Source organism: Polypterus senegalus, chromosome 14 (genome assembly GCF_016835505.1).
Source record: "Polypterus senegalus isolate Bchr_013 chromosome 14, ASM1683550v1, whole genome shotgun sequence".
Lineage (NCBI taxonomy): Eukaryota > Metazoa > Chordata > Cladistia > Polypteriformes > Polypteridae > Polypterus > Polypterus senegalus.
Genome location: NC_053167.1, coordinates 52,935,318 through 52,946,695, shown reverse-complemented (window position 1 = coordinate 52,946,695; position 11,378 = coordinate 52,935,318). Strand labels below are relative to the sequence as shown.

At 40.2% G+C, this 11,378-nt stretch overlaps 1 protein-coding gene across 7 annotated transcripts in view; it reads left to right on the top strand.

The window, feature by feature from the left end:
• The window catches only part of LOC120514699 (uridine-cytidine kinase-like 1), a 95,939-nt gene that overhangs the window by 65,257 nt on the left and 19,304 nt on the right, over positions 1-11,378 (top strand). For 6 of the 7 annotated variants that reach the window (XM_039735203.1, XM_039735202.1, XM_039735209.1 and 3 more), the window contains exon 7: positions 3,349-3,410. In XM_039735203.1, the coding sequence (XP_039591137.1) occupies positions 3,349-3,410 (62 nt within the window). Of the gene's footprint in view, positions 1-3,348; positions 3,411-10,103; positions 10,121-11,378 lie in introns of all 7 variants that reach the window. The other variant, XM_039735204.1, reaches the window with a different exon arrangement.

The following is an 11,378-nucleotide window of genomic DNA, read 5'->3' as shown; positions in this document are numbered from 1 at the left end:
CCACCGCCAGGCGGCGCCCCGGTGCCTAATTATCCCGGGAGCCCGGCACTTCCGCCACACCAGGAAGTGCCGGGGGGAAGACTTTGTGTGGGCCCGGAGAGCCGCCAGGAAGGCAGCCGACACTTCCGCCACGCTAGGGCGTGGCTAAGGAGAAGAGGCCGGAAACACCTGGGGCTCATCCGGGGGCATTATTTAAGGGGCCGCCTCCATCCAGTCATTGGTGGATGTCTTGAGGAAGCGGACAGAGCTGGAGAGAGAGGACGGGAGGCGGCCAGGAAGGCAAAAGGACTGTGTGGCCTGGACTTGGGGAGATCGGTGCAAGAAGGCACTGGGGGTGCACGTGAGAGAACATTGTAAATAGTATTGTAAATAAATGGTGTGTGGTGACAAAATGATGTCCGTCTGTCTGTGCCGGGGCCAGCGTTCACAATATATATATGTATATATTATATATTATATATATATATTATATATATATGTATATAATGCGTATTGTCACAAACTCGACACAGAGTCATACAAGTGTTTGGGGCAGTCACCCGTATAATTGTTTTCCTGGCTGCAAAGTTGCTTAAATAGATACAGCACTGATGTGTACAAAACCGAGTCCAAAACAGAACTGAGGGAATAGGGAAAAGGTGGAGGCTTTTAAAGTGGAAGACAGGAAGTGAAGTCAGAGGGGTCAGGCTCATGAAGGTCTTCAGCCATTGGTTCGAGCCTGGGCGTGACATCACAGGGGCCGGAGCCAGCAAGTTTTCCTTCTATAGGCTCGGTCCCGGAAGTGACGTCAAGAGGACCTGGTGGAATCTCCCGTGAATGGTCTACAGGAAAGGGAGAAAAAGAGTCAGTGCACTCTGCCACATCCCAGTATGTCTCAGAACTGTCCAGTACACTGTACTAAAGCCCCAGGAGTTTTTGGGGACAAACTGCCTCCCATGTGCAGGTGTGTGACAGTACACTGTGTGCACAATTATTAGGCAAGTGAGTATTTTGACCATATCATCATTTTTAATGCGTATATTCCAACTCCAAGCTGTATTAACTTGAATGCTTACTGGATTTAAGCACGTCAGGTGATGTGTATTTGTGTAATGAGGGAGGGTGTGGCCTAAGGAGATCAACACCCTATATCAAGGTGTGCAGAATTATTAGGCAGCTAGTTTTCCTCAGGCAAAATGGGCCAAAAAAGAGATTTAACTGACTCTGAAAAGTCAAAAATTGTAAAAAGTCTTTCAGAGGGATGCAGCACTTTTGGAATTGCTAAGATATTGGTGTGTGATCACAGAACCATCAAACATTTTGTTGCAAATAGTCAACAGGGTCGCAAGAAACGTGTTGAGAACAAAAGACAAATTAGCTGCCAAAGATTTGAGAAGAATCAAGCGTGAAGCTACCAGGAACCCATTATCCTCCAGTACTTTCATATTCCAGAGCTGCAACCTACCTGGAGTGCCCAGAAGTACAAGGTGTTCAGTGCTCAAAGACATGGCCAAGGTAAGGAGGGCTGAAACCCAACCACCACTGAACAAGAAACATAAGTTGAAACGTCAAAACTGGGCCAAGAAATATCTGAAGACAGATTTTTTCAAAGGTTTTATGGACCGATGAGATGAGAGTGACTCTTGATGGACCAGATGGATGGACCTGTGGATCAGTAATGGGCACAGAGCTCCACTCCAACGTGGAGGTGGGGTACTGGTATGAGCTGGTATTTTTAAAGATGAGCTAGTTGGACCTTTTGCATTGAAGATGAACTCAAAATCAACTCCCAAACCTACTGCCAGTTTTTTCGAAGACGCTTTCTTCAAACAGTGATACAGGAAAAAGACCATGATTTTTATGCAGGCCAATGCTCCATCACTTGCATCGAAGTTCTCCACTGCGTGGCCAGCCAGTAAAGGCCTTAAAGATGAAGGAATAATGACATGGCCCCCTTCCTCATCTGACCTAAACCCTATCGAGAACTTGTGGGCACTTCTTAAACGCTAGATTAGGGGGGAGAAAAACAATACACCTCTCTGAAGAGTGTCTGGGAGGCTGTAGTCACTGCTCCACAAAAGCTGATCGTCAACAGATCAAGAAACTGACAGACTCCATGAATGGAAAGGCTTATGACTGTTATTGGAAAGAAGGGTGGCTATATTGGTCATTGATTGATTTTTTTTGAAATGTCAGAGATGTTTATTTGTAAATTTTGAGGTGTTTGTTTATTATTCTCACTATAACAGATGAAAATAAACAAGTGAGATGGGAAAATTTTCATTTTTCCTTTAGTTGCATAATAAATCTGCACACTAATAGTTGCCTAATAATTGTGCGCACATATGTATTCCCCTGATGATGTTCACACTCACATTTCCGTTGTGAAACATTCAGGTTTCAGGTTTATTAACATTTTGGATTGACTGATAGTACTGTGTTTGTTCCATATTAAAATTAATCCTCAAAAAAACAACTTGCCTAATAATTCTGCACTCCCTGTATATATGTATGTATACACCCAGCAAAACTTCTTGTGACGGCATGCATGGATGGGCCATCCCAGAGAAGCTGGACTATGTGTGCAACCTGAATCATCTGTAGGTGCCTTGTCATGCTACCAGTGGTTACAAGGACAGTATCCATCCATCCATTATCCAACCCACTATATCCTAATTACAGGGTCACGGGGGGATCTGCTGGAGACAATCCCAGCCAACACAGGGCGCAAGGCAGGAAACAAACCCTGGGCAGGTAGCAAAATGCAAAACTAGAGGTGACTCAGTCAGTAAGGATAAGGAGAGAACAATTGTTTGTGGTCACCACCTGCACACCATTCTCTTTTGAGGGTTGTCTTGCCTCTCCAATGCACTTGTTGTCACTTTCATTTGCACCAAAGAAGGTGAAGTTGATTCATAATCGCTTATGCTTCCTAACTGCACAGATTGATATTCTTGAAGTGTAATTGACTTGGGGAGAGACAGTAATGATTAAGAATTCCCTTAATTTTTTGAGCAATAGGCTATATTAAACACACACACACCCACCCACAAGTTTAACTACTGCATGTCTTTACACATCAACAATTTGTATTATCATTAAGCATAATTCTTTAGATTCACATATTTTTAGGAATGAAAAAATACGCCTTTTGTTTTATGGTATTATTGAGATCCTGATGTTCATCAGAATTTTCAGTACATTTTTATGACCACTGTGGAAGATTATGCTTTTTTCAAAGGAATCTTTCCAAGACAATTTAAAGCCTTTTATTTTACATATTGATATTTTTTTTCTTGTTGATTTTTTTTTTTGGAAAACCTACATTCTTCATTAGCACTTTTTTTTTGTTTTTCTTTAATTTAAAAGGTGGAGGAAATATGGTTGCCATTGACCTTATTGTACAGCATGTTCACAGTCAACTAGAAGAGGTGAGTACCTTTTAAATGGAGAGATAAATTAAGAGCTCCTCAGTAGTTTTCTCTTGCACTTTTAATAATGGATCAAAACCTTCCTGGAAAGAAAACCAGGCCTGTGGCTTCTGACCAGCAGTACTACTTCAGTTTTGGTATTTGGTAAGGTGCAGACACAAACCTCACAAATGAAGATGGAGGCATGTGGTGTGATGACTTTGGCTGTGACACTGTCTATAACTGGTGAAAAAAAAACAGCATGTTCTGCTTCTCTTAGCATGATAGAAAATAATAAAAGATAACTAAAAATATACGTATTGACAATCATTACCCTGCAAATTATGTGAAGTTTACAGTTGTATTTCAAAGACAATTACACTAAAACAGGGTGACACAGTTGTTCGTGTTGCCGCCTCAAAGCGCCCAAGTCTTAAGTTCAGTCTTGGCTCAGGCACTCTGTGTGGAGTTAATGATAATGAAACTCAAAGATCACAGAAGGGTGAACTGGCTTCAAAACAAGCAAACACCCATACCAGGGGTCTCATTTACTGTATAAAACATTTCATCGATTCAAGAATGGGAGTATGCAAATGCCATAAAAAACGGGAAGATGCATACGCTAAACAAAATCCGATTTATGAAACTTGGTGTCCACACATTTCAATGTGATTTACTGTTATAAATCACAATCATCTTGTAAATGGACGTACATGAATACCCCTCAAACACCCTGAAGCATCCATATATGGACTATGCTAATTAGCCTCAGACATATGCAATCACAACACTGCAGAACTTCATTGGCTGGTAGAGCAGCCGCCCACCTAATGCACCGAGTCCCCCAAGCATTCAAAAGTATCTGGCTGCTCTGCCACTGAGAGCATAAGAGCGTGCACAGCATTATAGCGCCTCTCCTCTGTGTTCTGGGGGTCAGGGAACTGCATGAGGTGCCAGCGTCTGAGTGGCTAGCCACTATTACCTGTCTCATGTAATGATGTAATTGCTGCTACATTAAATAGAACACGCCATATGAAAAACCTGAAGGTTGCCAATTACCTTACCAACAAGCCAGTCACCATATACAGTACAGTCATATCTGACTTTGCCTCAAAATAAATGAATCACGACTCGATGTTTGTCAGTCTCATCCTGGCATCACAAATGAATCCCTCTTGTTAATAGAATGTAACTACTCATGGTTAACAAAAGCAACTTCCTAACTTCCTTCTCCCTAGCTGCTGTTATTAAAATATTAATGCAGTTGCTGTAAGTAATTAGATTATGTTAAGAGAACTGGACACTGCTGCAAATTGCCTTTTTATGTTGGCAAAAACATGTTTTATGTATGTGAACCCAAAACCGTACAAGAGCTGGATTTAGCGCCTTGTCTGTCTGTTAATGGCTTCCAGCACAGCAGGCATGACAGAGTAAAGCTGACCTGTCAGTCAGCTCCCCGAAAAAAACTTTCTTTTATACAGCATTAACCCTCTTGAAAGCAAACTAAAATAAAGGCTTTGCATCATAATTGCCACTTTTGAGGTGCAATGCATTTGTCATGTCAATACACATTATAATAGCGGCTGATTTGACTGCATTTCCCTGCTTCATCAAGGGTGACATCATTTTCCAGCTTATCTGAAATGTTGCATGTGGATGGGACAAAGTTGTCGTAATATACGTAAGTTCTCCTGTCAAGTTTTCTTTAATTAATCCTGACATTTGTGTGGAAAGCTGCAGACACACATTTTGGAACATCTTTTTCAGTGTACACAAGTTTTATAAATCTGACACCAGGATTCGACTAGTCTGCCTAGAAGCAAGACTCGCCCTTGGCAGGTTATCCCCAAACTCAAAAAGAAGGCTTCAAGGCCTGCAAACTCTTGAAAAGATTAAAAAAACACATTAAATGCATAAAAATGTGCTTCAAGGGAGAGGATAACCAGGAGCCTCTGGTTTTAAAGGACAAATGCCAAAAGAAGAGGCAAAAAGGGTTTGCCAAAAAAGTAACCAAAACCTAAGAAGTGCAACCCGTAATCCAATGAACAGCAACCAAAAATGCAGAATAAACCCACAATAAAAAAAAATAAGAGTAGTACTAAATATCTGCAATCCACAACACACAATGACACTCTGAGGGAGTATCGCCTCAATCTGAAGATAAAAGCTGAGGGTGGCTTTTAGCAGTGACAACCTTGATGGTCCAGCCTCTGGTGGTTCCATACATAAAACACAAGGAATGAAGTCGGAGACATACAGTATATACAGTACATAATACTACTAAATAATATTTAAATAAAATAATAATAATATTCATAATACCAAAAAACACATAAAAATGCCCAAACACTGAGCATGTAAGTGGTCACAAAGTGGATTCCAGGTCTGTAGAGCTATTAACTGCTGCGTCACCATGCTGCCTAAGTGCTACAGTTATCCCTGTGGTGTACAGTGCATCCGGAAAGTATTCACAGCGCATCACTTTTTCCGCATTTTATGTTACAGCCTTATTCCAAAATGGATTAAATTCATTTTTTTCCTCAGAATTCTACACACAACACCCCATAATGACAACGTGAAAAAAGTTTACTTGAAATTTTTGCAACTTTATTAAAAATAAAATAATTGAGAAGTGAAGTGAAGTGAATAATTGAAGTGTTCACCGCCTTTGTCATGAAGCTCCAAATTGATCTCAGGTGCATCCTGTTTCCCCTGATCATCCTTGAGATGTTTCTGCAGCTTAATTGGAGTCCACCTGTGATAAATTCAGTTGATTGGACATGATTTGGAAAGGCACACACCTGTCTATATAAGGTCCCACAGTTGACAGTTCATGTCAGAGCACAAACCAAGTATGAAGTCAAAGGAATTGTCAGTAGACCTCCGAGACAGGATTGTCTCGAGGCACAAATATGGGGAAGGTTGCAGAAAAATTTCTGCTGCTTTGAAGGTCCCAATGAGCACAGTGGCCTCCATCATCCGTAAGTGGAAGACGTTCGAAACCACCAGGACTCTTCCTAGAGCTGGCCGCCATCTAAACTGAGCGATCGGGGGAGAAGGGCCTTAGTCAGGGAGGTGACCAAGAACCCGATGGTCACTCTGTCAGAGCTCCAGAGGTCCTCTGTGGAGAGAGGAGAACCTTCCAGAAGGACAACCATCTCAACAGCAATCTACCAATCAGGCCTGTATGGTAGAGTGGCCAGACGGAAGCCACTCCTTAGTAAAAGGCACATGGTAGCCCGCCTGGAGTATTCCAAAAGGCACCTGAAGGACTCTCAGGCCATGAGAAACAAAATTCTCTGGTCTGATGAGACAAAGATTAAACTCTTTGGTGTGAATGCCAGGCGTCACGTTTGGAGGAAAGCAGGCACCGCTCATCACCAGGCCAATACCATCCCTACAGTGAAGAATGGTGGTGGCAGCATCATGTTGTGGGGATCTTTTTCAGCGGCTGGAACTGGGAGACTAGTCAGGATAAAGGGAAAGATGACTGCAGCAATGTACAGAGACATCCTGGATGAAAACCTGCTCCAGAGCGCTCTTGACCTCAGACTGGGGTGACGGTTCATCTTTCAGCAGGACAACAACCCTAAACACACAGCCAAGATATCAAAGGAGTGGCTTCAGGACAACTCTGTGAATGTCCTTGAGTGGCCCAGCCAGAGCCCAGACTTGAATCCGATTGAACATCTCTGGAGAGATCTTAAAATGGCTGTGCACCAATGCCTCCCATCCAACCTGATGGAGCTCGAGAGGTGCTGCAAAGAGGAATGGGCGAAACTGGCCAAGGATAGGTGTGCCAAGCTTGTGGCATCATATTCAAAAAGACTTGAGGCTGTAATTGCTGCTAAAGGTGCATCGACAAAGTATTGAGCAAAGGCTGTGAATACTTATGTACATGTGATTTCTCAGTTTTTTTATTTTTAATAAATTTGCAAAAACCTCAAGTAAACTTTTTTGACGTTGTCATTATGGGGTGGTGTTGTTAATCCATTTTGGAATAAGGCTGTAACATAACAAAATGTGGGAAAAGTGATGCGCTGTGAATACTTTCCGGATGCAGTGTATGTACATTGTTGTGTAATGGAATAATTTACTGTTTCTGAAAATTATTATTATTTTTTTTTTCAAATTTATGTTTTCATTACTGGAGAAATTATAGTTTCTAACTATATGGTCATTATTTTCACAAGTACAGAGTATAGTGAAATTCTTTCTTGCACCAACATGCAACATGTCGCCATGATAAGTGACTATAAAGAACTTATTTCAAAACATCTGTTTTAACTTGACAGACAAAAATCCAGATACTTTTGTTATTAACAGATCTATTATTAAATTAAACATTCTACATTGAACTGATGTTCATTCATCAGTGCCACATATACAGTATTTCTGTTTCTTACTTGACCACACTCCACGGTGTACTATAATATGGAGCACTAAGGTGTTTTTGACTTCAACACAAGCCATAACTTGCAGCAATAAATACAATCCACCCATTTCCTAATCAGAGGTGTAAACCAACCCTACGGAGGACGAGGCCATCACAGGGTGCTCATTAGTTAATTCATAGCGGGGCTGTTCATAGTCGCCATTTCTTTTAACATGCATAGTTTTGAGATGAAAGGAGAAGAAACACACAGAAACAAGAGAATGTACAAACTCCACCCATCCCAGGATTTGAACCCGGGACTCTGGAGCTGAAAGGCATCAAGCTCCCCACTGTGTACCATCCCAGTTGATAGCTATATACAATCTAACTGACTCCCTGTTTAAACGAAGTAGCAGTCAACAGGAGTTACACAGTTTGATTATTTATGGCCGCCACTTACCTAAACTTGTTGGAGTGGTTAAGTAAATGTCTTTGAAATTGTGCATGGAGGCTATAATTAGATAAACCTTTCTCTAGTTGATGGTTCACTGTGTGTTCACTTCCGCAAGTCCTAGAATGCTACAGCAGCCACATGTTTCTGTTTGAATCCATTTTTTCACTTGAGGTCACTGCTTGTTGTTGACTGAAATTCTCATTTCATTTAATGGCCTTTCTTGCTCTTTGTAAGCAGTCTCAGAAATGACTACTACAAAAGAACTGATAGATTGATTAAAATATAGAAAATTGAGACTGATGCTTGTGAATGTTACAGTCTTTAGGCTACAGATGCCGATTATGGCTCCTCTTCAGAATTGGCAGCCCTGGTAGAATGCCAGCGTCAGGTGTTTGTTCATTCTAACCAGTTGATGCTGTAACTGTGGCATGTTCATGAATTCAGTGTCTTTTTCCTGTTATTACAGAGTCAAAAGCTTCTACAAATGGTTAGCTTTTCAGAAAAAGCTATGGTTTGGTGGACCTTAATCTGCATCTGTTTTTTCCTAATTTGATGTTAAAACAGCTGCTTTAGGGTAAACTTACTGAGGTGCTCAGTGCTACCCAGGGAGCAGTAAAGTGCAGGTGTTGTCACAAAATGAATTCTGCATTATCTACATAAATGTCACTGAATAAACCCACTGCGTGGTGCAGCTTTACACGCCTATGCCAAGTCCAATCATGCCATCTAGGGCACTTTACTAATAAAGCACAGGAGTGGTCACTAAATAAAGTTCTCCAGGGGGGCAAATTTCAGAATAAATCGTGGCCCGTGGTCTCCCCTATACAGAATGTGGTAGAGAAAGGGTGAATACCAGACAAACACACCAATACGCATTCAGCTTCATATATTTAGGCACACACATGGGTACAAATGTTGACTGCAATGTGGTTTATACCTCATTGTTATCTAACAGTTTAAAATGTTAACAAGTACATCGATTCATTTATCAATGTTTTGGGGCTACAGTAGCAATTTTGAACACAAGGCAGGAGGCACTTGTCTCTGGACCCTCGGCCACTCTCGCTCATACCATGCCAGATTTAGGTTTCACTTGTAACTGAACATGCACGTCTTTGGGATGTGTGCTGCAAAAAAAAATAATCCACAAAGACATATGGAAAACATGAAAACTATGCATAAAAAAGTGAACAGGCTAAAATCTGGAAGTTGTTTAACTCTAAAGTAGTCTGCCAGCAAGATGCTCTGAGGAAAAAGCCGAGACTGAATCTCCATTTGTGCACTAATGTGTCTGAGAGCAGTAATCATCTGAATTTCATAGACGAGTAACGCAATGTTATCTTCAGTTGAGTCATCTGATGAGCGGTGTTATTAAAAAACAGAAATCAGTTTGAAATTACTAAACTGGTTGCAGGCCACTGAGGCACTTGGGCTTGAATGTTCTGTATCACGACACACATTTACAACCAGAGTGCTGTAGTGTCTTTTAAATTTATTCACAAGTTTTACCTTGCTCACTTATAAACAAGCCTTAGACATCTTGTTCCAGTTTGTGTTTTTATTGCAAGCTCATAAACTCCAGAAAATGTTTAAAAATAAAATGAATGATTTGTTAGAAGATATTCTGATAAATATTTGGAAATAAATAAAAGAAAGAAAGAAGTGCAAAATTGAGTGTTACCTAGACATGCTGGGAAACAGAGAGACAAACTCAAGCCAGAAGCATCCTATGTTTCACGTAGTGCATGTCTATGTAACTAAACACCACATTATTTGTTTGTGCTGATAATACTAACAAAGAAGTGCTGAATGCTCATTTTAATTTTTGTTTTTTCTCTGTGAATGTGCATTTCTTGGACTGCCTTCTCACTGTAACTCGCTGCAGCGTGAGCTCAGTGTCAGGTATGGTAACACAGTCTTGCACGCGTTTGTCTACCCACAAGGAAGCACATTCTGGGTGTACCTAGCAAGCCCTGCGTTGCTTTGGCAGCCCCCTCTGTGGGAGATCAGAGAGCTGCATGTTAGCAAAGACACCGCTGTGTAGTTACAGAAATGCGTGTTGTGTGTTTTGGTTCACGACAGATTTGCAGTGTTTTTTTACTACAGTTGTGCCAGTAATTGACAGCAATTTGCCATATAAAATATACTTAATAGCTTTTGCTTGTTCTTTAAAGTATATTGTTAAAAAAACAAAAACTGCAACCTTAATATATAAAAACTAATATGTACTGATCTTGGGCAAAACCCCATACCAGTCAACATGTTCAAATTTATATAAAAGGCTGCAATCATTTTTATTTGCCAATAGCTTCTTCTTTCTGCTTTCTCTGCTACATCTGTGTGGCAGTAAGCCTTCCCAACTGTTTACCCCTACATAGAGCACTTTTAAAATGTAGTGCAGGTAACAGGCAGCAAATAGACACATGCTTATTTTCTTAAATAAAACCTTAAAACAAGTCATTTAAATAATGGTTATCCGATTTTATTTATACCCACAACTCTTAATTATTTAATTTTTATTATTTTTTTAGCTGGCACATGTGTCCAAGGCATTGTTTTTCTTCTTTTTTTAATGAATTTTTATTGATGTCAAACAAATAGTAAAGTAACAAAAGAGAAGACATTTTCATATTGAAATTTTGAAATTTCCATTTATACCCACAAATCTTAATTATTTAATTTTTATTATTTTTTAGCTGGCACATGTGCCCAAGGCATTGTTTTTTTATTGTTTTTTTGTAATCAATTTTTATTGATGTCAAGCAAATAGTAAAGTAACAAAAGAGAAGACATTTTTATATTGAAATTTTGAAATTTCCATTTATACCCACAAATCTTAATTATTTAATTTTTATTATTTACTTAGCTGGCACATGTGCCCAAGGCGTTGTTTTTTTGTAATCAATTTTTATTGATGTCAAACAAATAGTAAAGTAACAATATTGAAATTTTGAAGAGAAAAAAAAAAAAACACTCCCACAGGCACCCACCCAAAATCCACCCCAACCCGGAGCTGTTTAAGAAAGTAGATGGCACACACGGTCACTGACAGGGCCCAGAGGCCCACACGGCTGCTTGAGGAAAGAAAACTAATAAAAAAGTGTCAGATTGAAATCAAGGATTTGCAGTCAGCCATGACGTGATCAACAACATTTATTTA